The 24002-nt window shown below is 30.8% G+C and overlaps 5 protein-coding genes across 7 annotated transcripts; 3 read left to right on the forward strand and 2 right to left on the reverse strand.

Moving 5' to 3' along the window:
* Positions 1–2179: 2179 nt before the first annotated feature.
* Mrps5 (mitochondrial ribosomal protein S5) lies at positions 2180–4563 on the reverse strand. The gene is made up of 6 exons (XM_070301657.1): positions 4366–4563; positions 4150–4245; positions 3715–4062; positions 3339–3569; positions 3065–3264; positions 2180–2632 (listed from the first exon to the last, which is right to left on the reverse strand). The coding sequence occupies exons 1-6, from the start codon at positions 4436–4438 to the stop codon at positions 2246–2248; spliced, it is 1335 nt and encodes a 444-aa protein (XP_070157758.1). The 5' UTR covers positions 4439–4563; the 3' UTR covers positions 2180–2245.
* Positions 4564–4829: 266 nt separating this feature from the next.
* Positions 4830–9904, forward strand: LOC138936372 (coiled-coil domain-containing protein 39-like). Of its 2 annotated transcripts, none has more exons than XM_070301727.1 (12): positions 4830–5041; positions 5582–6007; positions 6080–6301; positions 6387–6578; positions 6736–6951; positions 7074–7457; positions 7613–7867; positions 8034–8516; positions 8601–8813; positions 8891–9182; positions 9405–9688; positions 9815–9904. In XM_070301727.1, exons 1-11 carry the CDS (start codon positions 4940–4942, stop codon positions 9518–9520), a joined length of 2901 nt encoding a protein of 966 aa, XP_070157828.1. In that variant the 5' UTR covers positions 4830–4939; the 3' UTR covers positions 9521–9688; positions 9815–9904. The 2 variants fall into 2 exon arrangements, with proteins under 2 accessions (XP_070157828.1, XP_070157829.1); XM_070301728.1 differs by having other exon boundaries at positions 9408–9688.
* Positions 9797–12129, forward strand: LOC138936375 (S-formylglutathione hydrolase-like). Its single transcript, XM_070301733.1, has 5 exons — positions 9797–9904; positions 10354–10424; positions 10539–10916; positions 10991–11216; positions 11382–12129. The coding sequence occupies exons 1-5, from the start codon at positions 9797–9799 to the stop codon at positions 11562–11564; spliced, it is 966 nt and encodes a 321-aa protein (XP_070157834.1). The 3' UTR covers positions 11565–12129.
* On the reverse strand, positions 11394–14860 carry Rho-7 (rhomboid family intramembrane serine protease rho-7). Its single transcript, XM_070301732.1, has 8 exons — positions 14455–14860; positions 13725–13908; positions 13338–13439; positions 13100–13265; positions 12782–13002; positions 12483–12584; positions 12246–12343; positions 11394–12023 (listed from the first exon to the last, which is right to left on the reverse strand). The coding sequence occupies exons 1-8, from the start codon at positions 14499–14501 to the stop codon at positions 11927–11929; spliced, it is 1017 nt and encodes a 338-aa protein (XP_070157833.1). The 5' UTR covers positions 14502–14860; the 3' UTR covers positions 11394–11926.
* LOC138936377 (putative peptidyl-prolyl cis-trans isomerase dodo) lies at positions 14424–18600 on the forward strand. 2 transcript variants are annotated; one of them, XM_070301737.1, is made up of 4 exons: positions 14424–14878; positions 15635–15847; positions 15928–16181; positions 17702–18597. In XM_070301737.1, exons 1-3 carry the CDS (start codon positions 14824–14826, stop codon positions 16146–16148), a joined length of 489 nt encoding a protein of 162 aa, XP_070157838.1. In that variant the 5' UTR covers positions 14424–14823; the 3' UTR covers positions 16149–16181; positions 17702–18597. The 2 variants fall into 2 exon arrangements, with proteins under 2 accessions (XP_070157838.1, XP_070157837.1); XM_070301736.1 differs by having other exon boundaries at positions 14454–14878; positions 15928–18600.
* Positions 18601–24002: the final 5402 nt, after the last annotated feature.

Raw genomic sequence — 24002 nt, forward strand, 5'->3', positions numbered from 1 at the left:
ACATAATTATTGTACATAGTTTAATAGAAATTTTTTAATTTTAATGTTGCTATCCTGCAAATTATTCAATAATTAATTTTAAACTATAGACATATACATATATAAACTATAGACATATTGTATAACTATAGACATAAAATCTAAATCTATATCTATATCTTTGTATGTCTATGATTTAAATTTACAATTTGTTCACCATCGCCCTCTAGTTCTCATTGCGCGATGCAAAGGGCAAAAGAAAATCAAGCAGAACGATATCGCCACGTTTCACTCGCTCTAAGGGCCGTGGCACATAAAAAAACTTAAGACGTAAGCGAATTGACCAATCACGGTCGAACAAGTAAGGCAGCCATATTGACACGTAAGCAACGCTGAAAATTCCGTATGGTCGAAATTCTTTAAGTCTTACTGCTTAAGTTTTTTTATGTGCCCGAGCCCTTATGCTTCTACGCGGAAAACAAATTTTTCTATTATACAGAAACGGCGTAGTGAATGCCGGTTATATTTTATACAAGGCATTTTTTGATCTATAAAATTTACAATCATAGATTTTTTTATTCAAATTCTAGAATCATTTACACAATTCATAAATTACAACATAATAATCGCCATCGCAATATATACTGAAACATTGTAAATAGCGAATCTTGAAATCTCAACACGTATGAGACGCACGTGGTAGCGAAGCCAGAATTGAGACGCCCGTTGCCATGCAAATCTGATACGTATATATAAGTTTGAATCGTGAACATGTGCAGAGCGATCTGCGCGTTACACGTACACGAGTCACGCTTGTGTGTGTATCCATTCAACTGATATTGCGTCTGAATTCTGGAATAACTGCACGTGGATGGTTTGAAAATTAATCTCGCGATTACTTTATTCAGAGCCCCGAACTGCGCGAGAGATATGATTATTTATTGAAAGATTTCGTTAATATACTTATATTTGTGTTGATTAATAAAAAATATAGATGAAAATCATAACTTTGAATTTCTCACAAACTACGCGAATGCTTAATTACGAATATGTTATATATCACATTAGAAAGAAGAATATAGTATTCAATTTTTAAATAATACGAAGTATATCTTCATTAAGGTGAACAAATTTAAATCATATTGATAGAAATAAACGTAAATATACATGAACCTGAGGAAATACGTGGTAGCACCAGCCGAAATTAAACTGATTATTCGGCGATCGTTGAATCCAATTCTAGCCAGTTTTGAAGTCAAAAGATTGTCCACTACTAACAAAAATGTTGCAGAAGAAGAAGAGAAGTAGTTTCTGAAATCAGAAGCTTTCACGAGTTTACAAAGTGTGATGAATCGTTCGTCGACTACCAATAACGACCACCACTGACGACCGACTACCGGAAACTAAAAACAGTGATGCCAAATTTCAGACGCTTCTATATCCTCAAAATGTGGAGGGGATAGCGCACCCCTATATGCCTGTAATAAAGCCCGTGTCGAACTATACGCATTGAAAATTGAAGCTTGAAGATTGAAGATTAAAAATTGAAATTTGACTAATCAGACTAAAAGGAACTAAAATTTCTTTGCCCTAGTTGGTCAAATTTCAATCTTCAATCTCAATCTTCAATGCGTAGTCTGATACGGGGTTAAGCATGTTTAACGGAAAAAAATGGAGGGGGTTGATTGTGTTGTATCTTAAAACGATGTGAAAATTACAAAAGTGAGTATAATTTATTAGAGTATCTACGATTTCATTTGTCGAAATCTAGTAAATCTATTCACTTTTGTAATTTTCACTTCGTTTCAAAGATACACGATCGACTCCCAGGACTCGATGATCCTAGGACCATATGAATTCTGTATAAATTTATAGAAAAATGTTCATTTCATCCTATTTTGTCATAGTCCTACTATTTTCTGGCATTCGTTTAAAAAAACGGCATTTTCACGATATTATCGAGAAGGATATATATCATAAAAATTATATTTTGATAGTATCTAAAATAGATTATAATTCTAACATATATGAAAAATGAAAATTAATATGAGAAACGTGTAATATCAAATATCCAGATTATAAGTGTCTCGACACTTTTATGAAAGAAGAATCAGATCTATCTAAAGAATCTTTAGAAAAAAAAAGAAAAATTTTAGGATCTCTCATACGCATATATTTAATTCTATAATTTCCAATGTAATATTTTAAGCGTAAAGTTTTTATTTTGAAACATTAATACATAAAAGCGTAACAATTATATGCTTCTTTATTCTACTGTTTCATCATTCTCGCTTGGTTTTTGTTTACGATGTGGTTTTGCCTCTGGATATTTTTCTGTCAGGAAACTATGAAGTGCTCCATATTTTGCTTGTAATTGTATTCTTGTTTTATCGGAGTTTCTGACTCGTTCTTGTTTTACCAATGTTCTTCTATAAAGTGGATGTTTAGTGAAGAATGGCGGAAGTTTCTTCTTTTGCAGTACCATTCTGTTACCCATTATATATTGAGTAAAATCGAGAGTCTCATTGGATGGGATTTCTTCTGATTTTCTAACTTCAGATGGTGAAGCAAGTATTACTGGATAATTACCATTTTCCGGATTAAACTCGACCAAGTGCAACCGTTTTTCATCTGCTAGTTGTTGATATGATTTCTGCAAATATTTCGATATTATTTTAGGATCGATTTACTTTATGGCATATTGCAATAAATTAAAATATAATTTCTGACATTATAATCTGTTATAAGATCGTAATGAGAAAGCCAACTTTAATTCTATTTAATTCAATAGCTTCAATAATATAATAATTAAATGAAAGTTCTATGAGAAAAAAATATGTTTGAAACACTAAATAAAAGATTGTTACTAATGCATCCCTATAAAATTTAAACGGGCAAGAAATCATTGTTAATAAAATTCATAATTTTATGGTTAGAATAAAATGCTTTAATATTAATCAACACAATCTGCATTTTTCATGTTAATATATATATATTCCTATAAATAAAATCTCTTTCCTTTCTTTTTAATGTAGATTAAAGAAAAAGTATAATATATATTGTAAGATGTTTTATATATATATACCTGTTGCAATAAACCAATAAAGAATGCTTTTATCAGATGTTTTACATTCTTAGCTCCTTCTATTTTAGCATACATATCCTTTATGCCAATTGCCTCACAACATGCTTTTAACGCACGATGACAAATAAGCCCATATCCCTCATGCTTTTTTCTTACAAATATCTTTGTATTCCCAAACTGTGTAAAGAAATCATGTAACACTGAAAAGTACAAAATGATATTAAAAAAAGGAATAAGAATTTTATGTTATATAATATTCAAATTATTTTCTTACCAGTGTGTTCTTTATATCTAGGAATATATATTAATCTTTGACCTGCCCTATTCTTAGCTGTTTTTAAGGCTGCTCTGGCTACAGGTGCTTTTGATATTGCAAATCCAGCTAGTCCATTTCCATTTCCTGTTACTACAAATCCACTGGCTCTAGCCTTACGCCCTAAATTGCTAGTCATACAAGTTACCATTTTACATTCCAAAATCCAAGTTTCAAAACCTTCAAAATTATCTGCAGGATAAAGATATTAATTATTTGAAACTCTTTAATATTATCAGGACTAAAACAAAAAAAAATTGAGAACTTAAATATACTATGTCACATGATTTTGCAACTTAACCATATATAATTCAATTATAGTGTAAATATTAACAACCTTCTCCGATAGGATCAGGTGGTCCAATTTTTCTGCCACCCATTCCAGCGCTAGTCCATCCACGTTCCAATGGGGATAATTTTACTCGCTTTGATCCAGCCTGACTCTGTCGTAATTTTGCAAGTTTCTCCTCTCTTTCAGGATCTATGGGTAACTTCTGCTGTTGAACTAATTCTCTTCCTCTAAACACAGAAGTATTTAACCCAGGAAATTGTATTGGAATTTTTCCTACACCAATAATCTGTCCTTTGTTTAGATCTTTTTTTCTTGGTAATCCTTTTGCTCTACCTCTGCGTTTTCCCGCATTACTGACAGATGTTACACCCTTCCACAATTCATTTCCAGATTCTACAAAAGAGAAGCATGATGAAATACAAACTATTTTCTAATGTGAAAATTACTGTCAAAACGTATATCCATAAAAGTTTTACTCACTGTTCACAAAAAATGTAGAATTTCTCGCATTACTTAGTAAAGGAACATGTGTTTTTAACAAATGTGAGTGATTAACAGACAATAAATTACATATACCTGAAAGTTTCATAATTTTGCTAGAGTTAATATATAGATTAAATTGAGATAAATTAACTTTAAGTATATATGTAAATTATATAATAATTTATAAACAGTAATATATTTCATTTGCCTTACCATTGGTTACAGATTGAGCATTTTTTATCGAATTATTTACAATTCTACAAATATGTAACATATGACAAGCCATTTTTATGTCCACTTCTTCTTCTTCTCTGTTATGGCTGGGAGACTTCCGACTCCGAAATGTCTATACACCATTAGTTAGTCCGTACTGAAATCAGTAATCTATATGAGTAGGTTGTTCTTCGTCACAAAATTGAACAGAAGATGACAAATCCTGCTGTTATTGGAGAAGGCCAGTGTAGGACTGACTTTACTCCAAGGAATACATTTCGGAACGTAGCAAAAGGAACCAAGATTTCTTTGTCCTGATTGGTTAATTCAATGCTATCCTACCCCATAAGTAGAATTTTCGAACACATTTCCTTCAAGGTCTTTAAAACAGAGATAAATACTCTAGCTAGTAAATTTGGTATTCCATTATATTGGTTATACTGTCGGTTACTATAGTGACAAAATACAAACGTCGCCGCGTCGCGGATCGCATCGAACGTGGCATACTGTTGTATGAATTGTTATGAATTGCTACGAATAATTAACGACATAGAACAGTACAATATTTTGACACATGGCGACGGGAAATATAGATGTGATCCTGAGCCAACTGGGATGGCAGGACGGCTTCCGAATTCCTGTAGCTAACGAAGAGAACAAACGTCTGGAAGAAGAGGTAAAGATTATAAAGAATCTCAAGAGGTCTTATAGTTCCCTTTGATTTATTTAAACAATATTAATAATAAAATAAACAATATAAATAAATTTAATCGTTGTTTTTCTTATTTCCTAGAATAGAAAATCCCAGTTGTTAGGATAAGAATTAAAGACGATTATGAAATAATCGGTTTTTGTTAACAAAGATTTTGTCCATGAATAATTTTAATTTGTGAATTCTCGAATATAAACAAAAATATTTTTTAAAACATTTAAAAAGAGAAAGATATAGAAATAAGAGATATTTATCATAATTGAGTAATGATTCTTATATTTATTATTGTTTATAGAGTAAAGAATAATTGTCTACTATTAATATCTTACGATAGAAAATATTTTTTATTATGACACTCAATTATATAAATATAAAATAATATAGAAAATAATTACGTTATGCATAATAATGAATTAAATTAAATTTAATTATAAGTTAAATTGAAAAAAAGTTATATAAACTGCAATGTAAAATCATATCTTAAACATTTATATTTTACTACAGGTTGCTAGAAAGACTAAGTACAAGATTTCTTTAAATGCGAAGCTGGAAAGTTTTGAGGAACGGCTAAAGATGATGAAAAAGCATACTGGTGATATAGCCATGCGGCACGATTTCAATCAGAAGCTGCTTGCAGAACATTCGGCTCAAATGGAGACAGAGGATCATCTATATCGGCTCAGTGGCAACAAGGAATCGTCACTACATCAAGAGGCGCGCGAATTTGAAAAAGAATGGGCGGATGTGAATCACAGAGTATCATGCATAGAGAAAGAGCTGCTAAAGATTACGAAGAAGCTAGTTAAAGCAAAACAAATAGTCCATTTTGATGAAGATAATTTACGCAAATGTGAGGAGATGCTCACACAGAAGGAAGAGGATAATCAGCTAATAGAGAGTTATATGAAGCAAGATGCACAAAAGTATAAGGTAATACAAAGACAATTAAAATATATCTCTAAAAGTGTTAAATATATATTGAAGAGATAATCTTATTTTTAGGAATTGGAGCAAAAACGGCAGAAACTCAGCGGAGAACTTGAAACTTATCGCCAAGCTATTGTCAAAGCCTTCGACGAAGTACAAGAGACGGAGATTGTTCTGGATCGTACAACAAAATTGTATATGGAAGCGTTAAAAGAGCGGAGGCAGATGATAAATCAATGGACGCAAAGTGTTAATGTTCTGCGACAAAGGGATAATGATATACAAAACAGCCTAAAAGTATATACAATCGATTTTTTTCAACTTCTGCATAGAATATATCAAAAAATATATATATACAATTAAATATATATACAAATCATAGGAAATTGAAACATTGCGAGAAATCGATAGAGAGAAGAAGAACAATCTCGAAGAAACGGAAAAATTTTTAAAAGATCAGATTGTAAATAATAAGCAGCTGGAGGAACTAATTAAACAATCAGAGAAAGAACTTATTGCGAACCGAGAGAAACAGCGTAAAATCACAGAGACGATTGATATTTACGCCATCGAGGTGTGAAGGCAATAGAAGATTTATATATATCATATTTTTCATAAAATTATAAATCTCTTTATTAAATTATTCTATGTTAATTTAAATTGTTGCTTCATTATTTTGATTTATCTTTACAACTTGACAATGATTGTCACATACTAATCATTGAGAACAGGTTCATACCCAGAGAAAATTAGTGGGGGATCTGGGACGTCGTATACAACAAGTTCGAGCTAATGCGAAACATAAAAAGATTGAGATCGAGAACAAATATATAAAAGTGGACAATTGCAAGAAACGGATCGATGATCTAACGTCAACTTTGGAGGAAATAGAGAACCAGAAGTTAAATGTTGAAGAGAAAACAAAACGCTTGGAAAAGATGATCGAAGTATGTACATGTTGTAATGTATAGAGATTGATGCCAAATCAAAAGAAGGGGAATTGACTATAATATGGTAATGCGAGCAGTTTTGGAAAGAATAATAACTTGTTACAATTTACTATTTTTAGCACGACGAAAAACGGAAATCCGTGATTGTCAAGGAATTGAATCGGCTGCAAGTCGCAATTTTACGTACAACGAAGAGGATTGGAGAATTGGAGAACGAAAGAAAGACGATGCAGGTGCAAACTCAGGGCGAACACAAGAAAATCGATTTACTTGCCGGATTACTAGTGAAAGAGAAGAAATTGCTAAGTGAGAAAAAGGAAGATCTCTATCGAGTGGAATTTAATCTGCAAAAGTGCGAAATGAAACTCGAGCGAATCAGAGGGTACGAACGCGACAAGAACGAAGCCGAAAGGAAGCAGACGAAGATTGAGGAGCTGCAAGCTGTACTGAACGAGAGAACAGCCATGTCTAAATTACTGCAAAACCAGATCGCCAGTTTAGAGGTAAAATTTCGCACTTCTTTTTTTAAGTTTATACAATACAATAAAAATAAATTTAAAATTAATTAAAAAAAAAGTCGAAGTATATCAAAACTTAGTTAAAGAAAATTTATTTGAATAAAATTTAATCAAAGAAAATGTTTTTTTTTTCTTTTCAGCATGACATGAGAAAAATATCTATTTGCTTGTCAAACGAGAACGACGAACTCGAACGATTGCGGAACAAGAAGCAGGATCTGCTGTTGCTCTTGGACGGAGGCGAGAAACGACTGAAGACTGCGCAATCCCGGAACGAGGAGAGACAAGTGGAGGAAAATATAATGCGTCTTCGAGTATCACAGCTCGAGCGAATGACATTGAACGTGAGCGATAAAGTTTACGATTTAGAAAAGTATCGTCTTCATCTCGAAGCGGTAAGTCTCATTTTCGAAATTGATTATTCTATTAAAATTAATTAATATGATGAGAAGAGAATATTAGTCTAAAAACAAGAGTCTTGTTTAATTTGAATCAGTTATATTCGTTCCAATTGCGAAATCAAGCCATTGCCATAAATGATACCTCCATTTTTGCTCGCAGGCGCTTAAAGAGCGCGCGACGGAAATCGCGGCGCAGAAAGAGGCGCTCGTCGTACAAAAGAGGATTGCTAGCAACGAATGCTCGGAACTACGGGTCGCTATCACCGAAAGAAAAAGCAGGATACGGCAGCTGCAAGCGCGATATGACAGTGGCGTCGCTACGTTAGGCGCCACCTCGGAAGGGTTGCCGATGACCACTGCATATTTGAAAATACAAAGTGCTCAGGAGCAATATCTGTTGCGGGAGCGAGGTGATAAGCTGGACGAAGCCATCGGACGAACCGAGCAGGAAATACGTAGCATGGAAAACACGTTACGCGTAGTAAACGTGTGCAATGATAAATATAGAGACAATCTGGTGATGGTCGACCAGGATGCACCGGAGTGGATGGAACAGAAGACACTCGAGGAACAAATGCGTGATTCACGGCAAAAATTGCACCAAAAACAAACACAACTGCAACAATTGTCTGATAAATTGCAGGTATTTTGCATATATATATGTAGGAGCTTTCTTCCCTAATTATTAAAAAACAATATATGATTAATACACAATTGTATTGGACAGACAGCACAGAATGATTATACTCAACTACTCGATGACATCGAGAGAATGAAAGAAGAGGAGGAAAATAAGCAACATTATTTATCAAATGTTGAGAAACAGACAGTGGAACAAGGAGAGAAGATATCCAGGGCCGATAAAAATCTTCGTAAAGCGCAAAAGGATATACAGAACTTGTACGTTCTTAAGAGAGATGACATCATACTTTTACAGCAGGTAAAAGACTGCAAATAGAAAATCTGCTGATGATGAATTACATTTTTTTGACAATTGCATCTCCAAACGTTTTCCAGAGAGAAGTGGAACTGCGCGAGCTCCAAGAACAGAACGCGCTAGTCCTGCAAGACATTGCAGAGTTCACGATTCGTCATGTAGAAGCTGAAGCGTATGTTAAAAAATTACTGATAGCCAAAAATATCGAACTGCCAAGCTTTCCTCCGTCAATCAGATCATCCATGAGTCCATACAGGAGTTCTGCAAGTTCGTTAGATCGGCTTCCAAAGAGTACGAGCCGTACGAGCATTTTCGCATCGTCGAGAGAGAGCATCGGCAGTGTGGTTAAGATAGAAGCACAATTCGAGAAATGTACGCGTATTAAGAATACCATTATACATATATATATATATATATAACAATATCATGTAAATATCTTTGCATCACATATTTATTTTTAAATTTTCATATTATTAGAATATTTAAATCGAGATAAAACAAATATTAAATATTCTAAATTTTAAGTAATTAAATATCTCTCGTTTTTCAATGTCTTGATAATTACTAATTTTTATGATTTGTATATTATTTCAGCAGCAAGTAACATCTCAAGAAAGAATACAAAATGCGAATCGTGTTCTACAAAAATTGTCTTGTCAAAACGATCCTCTAGTATACAAGAGAAGCAACAATTAGGAAAAAAATCGTGATGATGATTCTGTTAATATAATAAATAAGATTATACAATGGAAAAATTAATCCATGCCATTTCTATATATTTAAGAAAAAAAGTTTTTAAGAGCTTCTATTTTGATATTTCTTTAAGATTATTAAAAAAAAAAAACATCATCACCATGGTTATATAATTTTCATATCAAGTAAGTTTACTTAAGTTGTATTATCTATATTAAATATGTATGGTACATACATATATAAATGCGTATGTAATGCACATAAAAATCTGAAAGATCAAAGTTTAAAGTACTATGTTTTTTATGTTAAAGATATTTTGCATCTCTCGCTCTCTTGCGCGCGTGAATTCACGAGCATTTCGGCCGAAGCTACAAGCATCATCCGCATATTTCCGATATAAAGTACGTAAAGCTTTCAAAAAAGTTGAAAATACTTATAAAAAAAAGATAAAAAACTTTATATTTTTATCGTCTTATTCCTTCCGTTTATGCAAATAGTTTTAACAAAAGTGTTTTAAATATATATGCGTACTAAATTTTAAGAAAATGGATCTAAAATTTTTTATAAAGATTAAATATTATTATATTATGTAAAGAGAGATATACGATTATGTATGATTATATATATTTGTACCTATAACAAATATATTCACATTTGATGACTTGACGATTTATTGGTTAACCTAACTTAAGCTAACCATAATCTTATTTTTTACTCCCTCAACGTCCTTAAATTTAAAATATAAACATTTTTATAATTCATCAAAATTTTAGTTTAGGAGATAAAATATTTGTATCATTTAAGAACATTCAAGGACATTGTTTATTGAGACTTTAATAATAATTTTCAGATGTCTGAGTTAACGCAAGTGCAAAGTAATAAAATTTTTGGAGGATGGCAGAAAGTATATTCGCACAACAGGTAAAATACGCAACTTATGAAAAAAATATAGTTTATTAATATAAATTACAATTAAATTTATTCCTGCAAAATACTTTGCGTTCAGTGAAATAGACGATTGTAATTATTTAACAGTCTACAATTAGGATGCAAGATGAAATTCGCTGTCTATTTACCACCCCAAGCTGAAGAAGGCCCTGTACCAGTTATCTATTGGTTGTCTGGTCTCACTTGTACCGAGGCTAATTTCAGTGAAAAAGCTGGAGCTCAGAAATATGCTGCGAGTTATGGTATACTTCTTGTTATACCTGATACAAGTCCAAGAGGGTTGAATATTCCTGGGGAGGATGATAAATACGACTTTGGCAGTGGTGCAGGATTCTATGTGGATGCAACACGCGAACCGTGGAACAAAAATTACAAGATGTATAGCTATGTTACCAAAGAACTGCCAGCTTTGATCAATAAAGAATTTCCAATTTTATCGGATAAGCAGTCTATAATGGGCCATAGGTATGAAAAATAGTAATTTTTTGCAAGAATATTTTTGAATGTGATTTTTAAATGTCCTTTTTTTTCTTGTTTAGTATGGGTGGACATGGCGCTTTAATATGCGCCCTTAAAAATCCTGGACAATACAAAACAGTCTCAGCTTTTGCACCTATAAGTAATCCAATTTTGTGTCCATGGGGAAAGAATGCTTTCTCAGGATATCTGGGAGGGCCAGAAAATAATGTTGCATGGAAAGAATGGGATGCTACAGAACTAGCAAAAATATACGATGGTCCACCTTTGGACATTTTAATTGATCAGGTTTAATTTTAAAATTATATATTTATATTTAATTTTGATTTATATCTTATTTCCTTAGTCACTTAATTGATATTTCTAGGATTTTCCTTCAATCTTTTAATTATTTAGACTTTGTAAGAAAAATTTGTATTTTGTATTTTAAAATAAAAGTTTGAATGTTTATAGGGTAACGAGGATCAGTTTCTGAAACAAGGTCAACTATTGCCAGAGAATTTATTAAACGCTGCCAAGGATAATGGAATAGCACTCGTTCTCAGATTTCAGGACGGTTATGATCATAGCTATTACTTTATAGCTACATTCATCGAGGATCATTTCAAGCATCATATAAAATATCTTAAAAGTTAAGTATATCCTATATTATTACTCTATTATTAAAAACATTAGATTTTTGAGATATATTGCGATCTATATTATATTTTTTACCAGAGATTTAGAATTATTGTAAACTAAAATGATACATTTTCTCCAAGAAAAAAATTTGCATTTTTCTATAAAAAGTATATATGAATGATTATTATGATATAATTTCTTATTGCTTTTTTGAGAAATGATAAAGTAATATTTCATCATGTAAAAACGATGTATAAATAATAAAAATATATAATGCATATCTACATTTTTCGGCAAATTTGTCCTTGTAAGATAATAGAAACTTTACAATTTGTGGATAGAATATAATATAAATAAAATCTAGAATAGGGAAAACATCATTGTGATTTACGAGGTTCTCGGAATCCGTGCCAGAGGGTCAAAAGTGGTTCTCGCTTTTGCCAGATATTAGCATTGCCCCAAACCTGCCAGAATCTGCAATTTTCCAAAAAGGAAATTATAATGCGATTTATACTATTTGACAAAAATGAAAATTTTTACTAATTAAAAATTATCTGACATTGTATAAATTTATAATGAGCATTTGAATAATATCCTCAATTTTTTTCTTTTTCGAAGAAGAAATATATCAAAATATATAATAATACAATTTACAAGTCTTATATAACTTGATTTTTGTTATGTGATTGAACTTACATTCCGAATAATGCACCACCTAAATGTGCAGCGTGATCAAAATATTTCCATCCTAAGGTACAACCAACAACATCTATAGCCATTATTCCTTTGATTGCCTAAATGAAAAATATTGCAAAAATATAATACAATTACAAAAAAATATATAATACCAAGATATATAAAAATAATACTATTTTTACATTTATGTAATCAAAATTATATCCAAATTTCAATATAAAAAATAAGGATACATACCATACCGGCTGTAAACGTGAGCATAGGAAGAAAAATGATACTGAGTTGAATGTCAGGATATTGTGTACAAATAAATCCAAGAATACCCATAATTGCCCCTGACTAAAATAGAAAAAAAAATTGTTGAAAGATAAAGAAAGATAAAACTTATTTATATAATAAATGTAAAAGAGAAAATATTTTCTAGAGCATGCAAATGACTTGTATTTTCAAAAATAATTGTGATTTTGTGGAATATTAACGATATATTGTGTATAAAGTTTATTATTATTATTTTTTTTTTTAATAAAGCTGCTTACCGCTCCTAAAGAAAGGCCTGGCACACCAAACATAGTTTTGTACATGTGACTAGCAAAACTGGCTATCACTCCACTTGATAAATAGACAGCTAAAAATTGCTCCTTTCCCAATGCTGCCACAGCTATCGTGCTGAAGCTATGTAATACATACATGTTTGCAGCCAGATGAAATATGGAATAATGCGAAAAGGTAGAAAGTACCATAGGCCAGCACGCCGTACCTTATATATAAGAATTATCACAATCAATATTTACAATAATCCGAAAAAGAAAAAAACAAATATTGCATAAAATATTTGAGACGATAATACCACTTACTGGAGGCAGGATTGGCGCAAAAGTAACGCACCATCGACTTCTGCAATGCCGGCATTCGCCAAGCTAAGAATACGACTGTATTTAAAAAACATATAGGCACAAACATTTTCTGTCCTTCCGTCAAGTTTCTCCACCATGTCTCCATTTCGCCCCTCCATCCTGTTCGCTAACCAATATATTATTGTATATATAATAAAGCATGCAAAATCATCTAAATATTTCTTTAACTGATACGTACATTAGTTCGAAACTGTCTGAAACGTTGGATTATTTTGTATGTCTGGCTTCTGATACGTTCATATTCCCAAATTGCAGCACCGACCATAGAGGCACTGCTAAACTGATGGAACAAAAATGTTGCCAAATATTAAAAAATAATTTATTTCAAAGTATTTAAAAAATAAGAAATCCTATCACAGATATTAGCGACAATCAAATTCTATTTCCAACATTATTGGCAACAATTTCAGAAGAATATATTTTTTTCTTTGATACTGCTATACTTTTTAACTCGTTTTATTTCTTTTTATACATAAATGGAACAGATATGTTGTTTGAACTATAAAATATATTGTTTGATTCCACAAGGAAAGTTCATGAATAACTTTGTAAATTATTTATTTACCATGATGGTGAAACCGAGATGTTTCCACAACTTCGCAGGTTGTATAGTTCCAGTTTCAATATGAACATTTGGAAAAGGGGACTCTGATTGTTTAAGAGAAGTCTGTGATTTCCTTATGTTTCTTATTTGCCTATATTGTGATGTTTGCAATTTGGGTCTGCAGTATTGTACAGTCGCAAAGAAACTGCAATTATAAACTATATTTTTATATTATACATAGATCATACTGTAATGCATAGTGCAGTGGAAAATTAGTATTTTTTAATATTTTTGTAATTTATTACAAATTAAGAAGAATCTTGAACAATTTATGTTATTCTAAATTTCTGTTGATATATATTCAAATATACAATTAAAAATCATCTTATACGATGTCTTATATATAGATTTTTATTAATTTATACAAATTTATAAATTTTTATACAAATAAAAAAAAAACAATAAATGTACTACATATTGGCATATTAAAAACATTTAGTAGATATAAGAAACTAATATAATGCTATGAAATGATTAATATTATTAAAAAATAATGAAAAGTTTCTATAACATAATTTCACAGCAAGGAATACAGAAAATTATAGACAATTATGTTTAAGAAATAAGAGAAATTTGTGAAATAAAATGTTTACAAAAGTGTAAACAAAGCAAAAGTAATACGGTATATATATGTACTAGAGAGAAAGAAAAAGAGAGAGAAAGGGAGAGAGGTTATGAAAATCCTTCACACCATCTGTTCGCCGTGTCGCCCAGGTGTAAAAATGTTCTAGTTGTCATGCTACCGGAATTTATCGCAGGTCTGTAGAATTCGCGAAGATTCCATACGCCTATACATGCGTAAAGTGAGGGAAATTTAGCTGCACGAGACACGCCGGATAATCTTTCGTGCTAGAGACGGAACGATCGCGAGATCAAACGTGACGTTAACCGGTTCGAGATTTCGCGTTTCACGTCACGTCGAAAAAGCGATTATTCTCGGGGAGGTTGGCGAGCCTGGTGGCTCGACTGGCACGAATCTCGGCGCAATGGAGACGATCCGCGACATTTGACGTGAGGGAGAAAGTCGAAATTATCTCAAAAATACCCCCCCGACACGGCAATGGCGGACGAGGAGCTACCAGCGGGTTGGGAGAAACGTCTCAGCAGATCGACCGGTACGTTCTCTCGAAATCGGGATCGCGATTTTTGTGATTCATCGTCGTCGTCGAATTTCATCACCGGCGAGATCACGCGTCCCATTCATTCGCCGGCATTTTTTCGCCGATACGATCAATCCGAAGGCAAGGCTCTCCTGAGAGATTCCGCCGAATTTTCTTGTCACTATCGTACTTCGTATCGATATGAATTTTTGAGGACGAGAAACGATCGAATGCTGTACCGAGGAACCGTTTCGTCGAGCTTCCTTTTCGTCGATAGACCTCGCGTCACGCAAACATCTATTATAATAAAGCGAAGAATTCGCTTTACGAAAGTTATTTATTGATCTGTCGGAAATTTTGGCTTGTGAAATATTTAGCAGGGATCTTCTTGGGTCTTGTCTCTCACATAACAACTTTTACAAATCTGCAAACTGTTATTTAAATATGAACTTAATACATACTACACAAAGACAAGTATTCTCAAAGGAGATGTTTGGCGCAATTGTTATAAAATATATGAACTTAATTAGATCTAAAAGTATACTTTGCGAACTGTCGAACTGTCATATATATAATTTTATTTTCAATATTTGTATTTTATTGATGATTTTAATGTTCACTCAATTTAGAATAATCAAGTTTTTATTCATACAAATATAAAGAGTAATGAAGAGAAAACACAGATTTAGATGTCTGTCTTAAATAAATATAACATATTGTAATCGTAATCTTTCAGTCAATTTTTTACAGGAATCTGTCTTATAATTACAGGTCAACATTATTATTTAAATATTTATACTAAGGAGAGTCAATGGGATAGACCAGATAAACCTGCAGATCCATCTGGTAATGGAAAAGCAGATGGTCCGGAAGAAGTGCAATGTTCTCATCTACTTGTGAAACATTCAGGCTCTCGACGGCCTTCTTCCTGGCGAGAAGAAAATATTACTAGGTCAAAAGAAGAAGCTCTTGAACTTGTTAAATGTAATCTTTTATAAATATTTTTTATTGCGAGAATATTTCTTTTGCCACATGATGTTACATAGGGAATATATTGTTGACAGCTTATAGAGAACAAATCGCGTCCGGTAAAGCGACGTTTGCCGAGCTCGCTTCCAAATACAGCGATTGTAGTTCGGCGAAGCGTGGCGGTGACCTCGGGCCCTTCAGTCGGGGCGCGATGCAAAAGCCTTTCGAGCAAGCGGCGTTCACGCTGAAGGTAGGCGAGCTGTCTTCACCTGTGCACACAGATAGCGGAATTCACATCATCCAGCGGACTGCATAAGCCAGCACAGCTCAAAATAAATTGCCGAAACTCGTGAGAAATTTCTCTCTCTTATCTTTCTCTCTTTCTCTTTGTCTTTTAATCTTAACAATTATAAATTCATGCCAATAGGTGTTCTCCCAACATCATGCGTTGACTGTTGCAGTATATTTTATTTAAATCAGAATTTGAACTTGATATTTTAAAATGAAGCATTTTTTAGGCTCGACTTTTTAGACTAGATTTAAATGTAAAATTATTCTTATATTTTTCTCTTCTTTTGTTGATAATTTTCTGCTTTGCAATAGGATAATAGTAAATTGACAGAGTAATCAAAGAAACTTTGAAGCATCATTAATATTTTAAATGTGAGAATACATACATCACAATATCATTGATATAAGAGTTGGGATATTAACATTGGCAACTAGTAACATTGGGAGAAATATAATATTTGAATATGTTCTTTGGAGAAATCCACTTATCATTATCTTACCTCAGGATGTAGGAATTGTTTAATGTTAAATGTATCTTCCAGCTTGACGAAAGTTAAAACTTGGAGTGCGCAATTGATTATTGCCTAATAATTTTGTATAATTATTATTGGTATAACAATGGAAATTACATTAAATATTAAAAAGTGTTATGGCAGATTACTTTTAGCAAGAAAGCTATTGTATTGTAATATTGATTATATATTATTGATTGGCCATTTCTTAATCATATTTATAGTGAAATTTCACTTTTTTATTGTATCTTATTTATTTGCAATTTAAACGTATATTAATGACAATTGAGTCAGTTATAATTAAGTTTAACTATAAAATTACAATGCATTCATTGAGAGAAAGCATATTTTATCAATTAAACATTAATAGTAAATCTTATCTTTGTATAAATTTTTAAATACATTGACAGTATCCAAAATGTACTCATAATACCCTAAATATTTTAATAAAATGTTTCTCACGTTTCAATTTTAAAATATAATAAATATATTTTTTTTATTTTTTTATTAATTTTCTATTCCTATGTAATATCTAACGCATTTGCAGTATGATATGTACTTCAACATTTCAATAAGCATTTCTATTGCCCCATGCTAACAGAATCATAAATCTTGATGTATTTTCGATATTAATACAGTAATACATAATGTTGGGAAAAGAAATCATGGAAAAAAGATGTATAAATCTCTATTTCCGAAAAATACCATTTCCAATTCGAAAATGACACAAATATAGACAAGTAATATGGGATAAAAAATCTATTTCTTTCAATAAATCGACAAGTTATGTGGATAGAAAATAAATTAAAAAGAAAATATATTGAGGTGTTTTTATCTGTACACATATTTCGATGTCCTGAAAGATAGAAATTTTTGGAGATGGTTAATTTTGGAAGTAAATATATATATACACAATTTTGTACAATGTTATGTTATGTTATGAAACAAGGTTTATGATATCTGAGACAAGCACAACTGGGGCAATTCCAGAAAATCATTTTTAGCTATGTTACATAAAATATATAAATTAATGTATTATACGTGAATTTACCATATTTACCATTAGAATTCCACATACAAGATGATTTATGCTTAAATGTACATGCAGCAGAGGGATAATGTATATGTTTTAAGCTTTACAACAAAATTTTAAATGTAACTTTAAGAGATTTGCTGGTAACTTTACACATCAATACAATAGCTAGATTCATTTGAATGATCTGTTTTGTCTCTCTCTTTTATTTTTCTTTTGGTTTATAGTAAGATTTTCGCGTAGATAAAATTGAATATTTCTAAGTACATGTAGTATTATGGAATATTAAAAAATCTATATATATATATATTCAGTATTTTATAAATTACTCGAACATGACAAAACATCATTCTTTTGAAATTAGTTAGCGAAAATTTGAAGTTGCTCTAATTCTTTGAGTGTTATTGCAGAATATCATAGAAGTATACAAAATGCGAAAAGATTAAAAAGACTTGTAAAACCATACACAATATTATTACACAAACGTGCGCAGCTACTTTAATGACTCATGACTAGTTATCTTTGGTCAAATCGTTTACTTGTAGGAAATAAATGTTACCGTTGATGTTAATTAAACTATCATTTAATCAAAGCACATATGATGTTGAAGAAATTTAACAGTTTGTAATCTTCGGATACATGGATAATTATATACATTAATTACTATTATTAATCATTAATTACTAACTAATTATATGATTTTATTGTATGAATTGTAATTTAAGTGATGAGAAAAAAGCAGTCTCTCCAAAAATACTATTTAAAGATACGTCGCATATTTCATCGATCACTATGTATTTGTCAGTTTGCTTCTATCGATGAGAACGAAATACATTAAATAACATTGCAAAATGTATGTGTATGTCGTATATATTCTGTATATTTAATTTGTTCAAGACAATTTATTTTCACGTTTCAAAATTGTAAAAAGATGTCACAATTGTGTTCTCATTATGTAAATTCATTCATATAATAATTATATAAATAATTATATAAAATTTATATATATATATATATATATATATATATATATATATATTTATATATAATGTTATATATAATTATTTAATATAATAAATTTATACTATAATTTATATTATAAAGTAATTTATATTTTTTAAAATAGATTGTTTTTTAAAAATAAGAAAAAGTTTTATACAATTTTCAAATATTTTTGATTATATAAATAAGTACGTTAAAATAACGAAAATTTTTTTACGATTTTAAACCGTTTTTTATGATTTAAACAATTTTAAATAATTTAATATAATTCTTAAAATCTTTATTTTTGAGAATAATTTAAACTATTATTGTAGAGGGAAAACGATTTTAACTATTTATCTTTCGATTTATATATGTATAGAACTTTGCTCTAGTGTTTTTTAATCACCGTATTTGTATGCGCCTTAATTTTGCCGTTGTATATATTTCACGTTTTTGATTAGAAAAGAAGTGATCAAAGGTATTGTTTGATTATCGTGAGATGTCGGTTATCAAACGTTTTTTCATTTTTACTATATTTAAATGTATGCAAGATTCGTTTTTAATTTAAAAGTTAATTTGTGTTTAAATATTAGAAATTCCGCGCTCTAATCGGTACGAAGTTGTATGCGCTTCTTTCGTGAAAAATAAATGTTGGCAATACCGAATGAAGCGCAATTATGTCCGTTATATATTTGACCACACGTAGTTTCGCCTCGCGTCTTTCTTTCGCGTTTTTCACGTTTTTATCCCGTGAAAAGTAAACATGTATCAGGAATCTCGAGTGAAATGTCGCGTGGAGTGTTAAATTATCGCGCGTGCTCTCTCTCTCTCTCTCCCTCTCTCTCTCTCTCTCTCTCGTAACAAGCCGCGTTTTTTCGCATATAACTGCACATTCCATCTGGACCAGTACATTCGCATTAACAGGATGTCCGCTTCCTGGAAAAACCTGAAAAGTCTAGAATTCTCAGATATTTATTTCGTTACCTTGAACAATTAAGGAAATTTCATGAAATCCTTTTATTGGGATTCTCGAAGAATTCTTTTGAAAATTGTGTCAATTTTTTTAACAATTTTGCTTTCTAATATTGCAAGCAGCCGATTGGTCAAATTAACAATTAGTACAGACTGATACGATCACATTCGCATATGCATTTAGGTAATGATATTGCTATGTTGTATATTGCGTCTAAATTGATTCTAAATCGATATCTTACTTTAGTCACATGCTCTATATTTTATGAAACAGATAAATATCTAAATATCGTTTAAAATATATTTATGAAGATTGCGAATGTTGTGTTTAAAATTATAAATACATATCTCTGTTTATATTTATTAATGTCTCAGCAAAATATTGAGTATGTAAACACAATCTCGTAATAGTCGTAATTCTTGATGATAAATTTTTAAAATGAAAAATGCTTATCTTGTGAAAGCCATTCAGTCTCTTCAGTAATTTTTCAGGAATTTAATATTTAAAATTTAAATGGTTTTTTTTCCTTTCCTTTTGATAATATGAACAGAAACCTTTTTGGAAATTTATTTTAAAAAAGTTGCAAAATGTATAATTTTACTTAAAACTTTGTACAAAAATATCTAGAAGATCAGGAAATGTTTTACAAGATTTTAGTAGACACCCTGATTAACGGCAAAATTAAAATAATAATAAAATAATTGACGGCAATAGAATTACCGCTTGGATATTTTTTTTTTTTTTTTTTTTTTTTTTTACAAAAATATTAAGAGACATGAATGATTTTTGAATTAATCTAGTCGTATTGTACGATCAGGTATATAATGATCGCGTCTATTCCATAAATATTATTTGCCTTTCTTTATATTTTTGAAATATATATTTATTAGGTTTATAAAAACTTTGAGACATCTTTTTTTTGCACGAGATATTTATAACGTTCCTCTTCGATTTTTCGATATTTCATATAGCTGCATTTAATAAGCTTGAAATGTTTTCCAACAGTCTTTTATATACGTAGTCTGTCGATTAATCTATAAAATAGCCATTAGACGTGAAAGGGTTAAAATGGTCACGTTGTCCCGATCGAGAATAATACGCGATACGCTGATTAGAATGACTCTAATGCATGTGAATCTGCATATGCATGATAGAATAATGTTGTATTATACATTGCTCGCGCTCTTCTTGCATCCTTGAAACGGAAAATGCAATGTACATTCTATTTTAATTTGCATAAGATTATCGGTAATTATGTCACAACTGACATACTAGAAATACAATGCATTTTTTCAAAATTAAAATTTATTAATATAAATTACTATTTTTATAAAAAATTAAAGTCAAGATTTATATTATTTTTTAAATACTCTTCTACTTTTAAAAAAATATGTAGATTTTTTTTTTTTAAATAATTGACACTATAATTTATTGCAATGTCATGCAAAAATAATCAGTTCTATTTTCAAACTTCCAAAATAATATGCTTTCTTGAAAGGATCGATGATTGATATATTATTATTGCATGGAATTGCGAATGTGACGTATTACCGTGCATTATGCCAATCGCATCCCCAGATCGCTCAAGAGTGTATGTTGATATATGAGCGATTACATAATAATTTGAAGCGGGTTTCGTGCGGTGTTCCCAGCTGAGGGGTCCCTGAATGGCGGATTTCCTCCGACTATGGGGCGACCTAGTTAATGCGCGATGCGTACAGCACGCCCATTAACAATTAATTCGATATATGCGTGACCTTAAAGAATTTCGTATATCTAAATAGAGAGACAAATCAAGTCACGCGAGATGATGAATGATCGCATAATCATCACTAGATAGTAATCGATAATGAACTTCATTTTAGCAATCATAGCTTAAACAATTATTTCTCGCTTATAATCTCCCCCTCCCCCTTTTTCTGATACTTTCACACGATTCTAATTTATATCTCTAGTTTATAAAAAAAAACATAATAATATATCAATAGAAATATTTCTATTGTGAAGTATTTATTTATTTATTTAATTTTTTTTTATTTTCATTTTTGCACAAGTACAAATATATGACGTATGTAGAATATTATTCGAGGTGAGGCTCTTTTTAAATTTTTCTCGATCGCATCTGATGGGACGAAACGACGGAATATCGATGATATGAAATAGAAAGAATGTGTGCGATTTTATTTTTGATATCCTTATTCCTTTAGTTACATAACATTTTGACAATGCACGGATATCCAAATAAAACACGTTCGTGTTGAAAATAGCTTGGATGGAATTCAATAATGTGATACGAACATTCGATCGGCGATTGAACGGACGGTGTAACTTTTTAAAGTGGCATTATCCGAAGAGCGCAGTTTCGCTGCGCTCGCATTACTCGCGTGCGTTGCATCTCCGCATTACCAATTTAGGATGCGGAGGATGTGTCTCAGCGCGACCCTGACGAGAGATCATTAGCGATCAAGAGTGATTGCGCAAACTCCATAATTTTTTGTTCGAGCTACTATCATAAATTGGTCACGACATTCGGATTTGTAGAAATTTGTAGCACGCAATGATGAAAATGATTTCACAGATAACTCCAATAAATCGATTTCTCCCTGTCCTTCTTCTTCTCCTCCCCTTTCTTTCTTCGTTTCTGTTCTCTTATATTTCATGATTTATATCATCTATTTTTTATACGGAGTGTCATTTTTTCAGCTAAAGATACTTTTAATGAAACTAGAGCTAGTTTCTCTTGAGCATAAATTTGATTGGACATGTTTATTTACGAACGACTGACTTGTTTTTTGTTATAGCTTTTCTTTTGACAAGACTCAATTACCTAACGAGGTGCAGTTGTTGCGAACAATATAAAACAAAACGCGCTTTTCCTTCGTATTCGTATTTTTTTCAATGCGGAATTTTAAACGGGCTGTGATATCGATATGCGAGGCCAGTTCTCCTTGATGAATACAGAATTACATTTTGCGGTTGTGCGATTGAGATTTTATACGGTTTAATATCTTACAATGCACATAAAATACGACTCGATGAGAGAGACATTAATATTTTTTTATAAAATTATTAATAGAGCCGCGAATATAAATGTTTGCTCTGTGATTATATAAATAACTTTTTCTTTTTTTATTCTTCGAAATATATCTCTTGGAAAGATTATCGGAAGACTTTCGGCAACGGACGTAATGATTCGAGTTATAAATCAATCGGTCAAATTGTAGAAAATTTTACAAAACTAAAATCTGCTTTTATAGGTAAATCGAATGTAAAGCTAGAATAGTTGCTTGCTTTATAATTGAGAATAGCTTATCATAAGTTTTTTTGCAAACGTAGCAAGATCAGAGGTCATAGATACATGTAACAGTGATTTTTACCAACAATAAAATCCTTTACTTTATATATTTATGTGAGAGAAGATAAGATTTCGCGCCTGTGAATATGCATATGTAGATCGTTGTAAATGCGTAATATGACGATGCCAATTATCATTTACCGTGATAAAATTAGTACATAGGAATCTCTTGTATAAGAGAATAAAATACAATTATTTTTAATAGTTATAATCATTGACGATGCATTTTTAGTGCGCGCATGATCTTCTTTCTTACGGTGCAAAGTTGCATTTATCTATCTCTCGCTCTCTTTAACGATTTGAATATTAGTACACCTGAAAAAAATATTCGTTTCATTGTAAGACAAGGATATGTTGAATAATAATGCATTATTATTTGATTCAAAATTTATTTCATTTTGCATTGATTTTTAGTCTCTTGTTTAATCTTTCAAGCAATAATCCTTCGCATCTTCATTTTCTTAAGAGCTATATAATTTATAATTAATTTGATATTTCTTTAAATACAAAATAATATAAATCATTATCACCTTTCTAATACACGTCGTGTGTAATATAACATAAAACATAACTAATTGAGAATATATTGGTTTTTTTTTTTTTTTTTTTTTCCATGTAAAACGTTTATTAATCAGAAAATCAATCATTTGTGTCATTTTATCGCAGTTCTATGAGAGAACATTAATAATATACACATTAAAATTTCTTGTTAGATTTCTTTTGTAATATTTTTTTTCAGAGAATGTGATATATTAAAAAAATAATAATAATTAGTTTTGTATTAAAAATAGATATGAAATTTATTACGAATTGTATGACTTAAAAAAAATGAGAGGATATGTGATGGATTATTGTGAAAAATTGAAGACATTTTATATGCAATATACATATAATTCTATGATTATAAATTATAATCATAGAATAACATATTGAACTGTTACATATTTAAATTTTCACACCAAATAATCATAGATCTTTAAATATACGAGAATTCAAATTCACAAAATCATGATACAAAGAAT

Source organism: Polyergus mexicanus, unplaced genomic scaffold (assembly GCF_030449975.1).
Source record: "Polyergus mexicanus isolate NDT 795.1 unplaced genomic scaffold, iyPolMexi1.0 SCAF_9, whole genome shotgun sequence".
Taxonomy (NCBI): domain Eukaryota; kingdom Metazoa; phylum Arthropoda; class Insecta; order Hymenoptera; family Formicidae; genus Polyergus; species Polyergus mexicanus.

Coding starts and splice junctions, on each gene's coding strand:
- Mrps5 (XM_070301657.1), bottom strand. CDS start 4,438: ATGGCTTGTCATATGTTACATATTTGTAGAATTGTAAATAATTCGATA. Junction 4,063..4,149: donor TTCTACATTTTTTGTGAACA/GTGAGTAAAACT, acceptor TCTCTTTTGTAG/AATCTGGAAATGAATTGTGG. Junction 3,265..3,338: donor TAGATATAAAGAACACACTG/GTAAGAAAATAA, acceptor TGTACTTTTCAG/TGTTACATGATTTCTTTACA.
- LOC138936372 (XM_070301727.1), top strand. CDS start 4,940: ATGGCGACGGGAAATATAGATGTGATCCTGAGCCAACTGGGATGGCAG. Junction 8,517..8,600: donor AATTGTCTGATAAATTGCAG/GTATTTTGCATA, acceptor TGTATTGGACAG/ACAGCACAGAATGATTATAC. Junction 9,183..9,404: donor AGAAGCACAATTCGAGAAAT/GTACGCGTATTA, acceptor ATATTATTTCAG/CAGCAAGTAACATCTCAAGA.
- LOC138936375 (XM_070301733.1), top strand. CDS start 9,797: ATGTTTTTTATGTTAAAGATATTTTGCATCTCTCGCTCTCTTGCGCGC. Junction 10,425..10,538: donor AAAGTATATTCGCACAACAG/GTAAAATACGCA, acceptor ATTATTTAACAG/TCTACAATTAGGATGCAAGA. Junction 10,917..10,990: donor CAGTCTATAATGGGCCATAG/GTATGAAAAATA, acceptor TTTCTTGTTTAG/TATGGGTGGACATGGCGCTT.
- Rho-7 (XM_070301732.1), bottom strand. CDS start 14,501: ATGACAACTAGAACATTTTTACACCTGGGCGACACGGCGAACAGATG. Junction 12,585..12,781: donor CAGGCCTTTCTTTAGGAGCG/GTAAGCAGCTTT, acceptor TTTCTATTTTAG/TCAGGGGCAATTATGGGTAT. Junction 12,024..12,245: donor GGTGGTGCATTATTCGGAAT/GTAAGTTCAATC, acceptor GGAAAATTGCAG/ATTCTGGCAGGTTTGGGGCA.
- LOC138936377 (XM_070301737.1), top strand. CDS start 14,824: ATGGCGGACGAGGAGCTACCAGCGGGTTGGGAGAAACGTCTCAGCAGA. Junction 14,879..15,634: donor ACGTCTCAGCAGATCGACCG/GTACGTTCTCTC, acceptor TTATAATTACAG/GTCAACATTATTATTTAAAT. Junction 15,848..15,927: donor AGCTCTTGAACTTGTTAAAT/GTAATCTTTTAT, acceptor TATTGTTGACAG/CTTATAGAGAACAAATCGCG.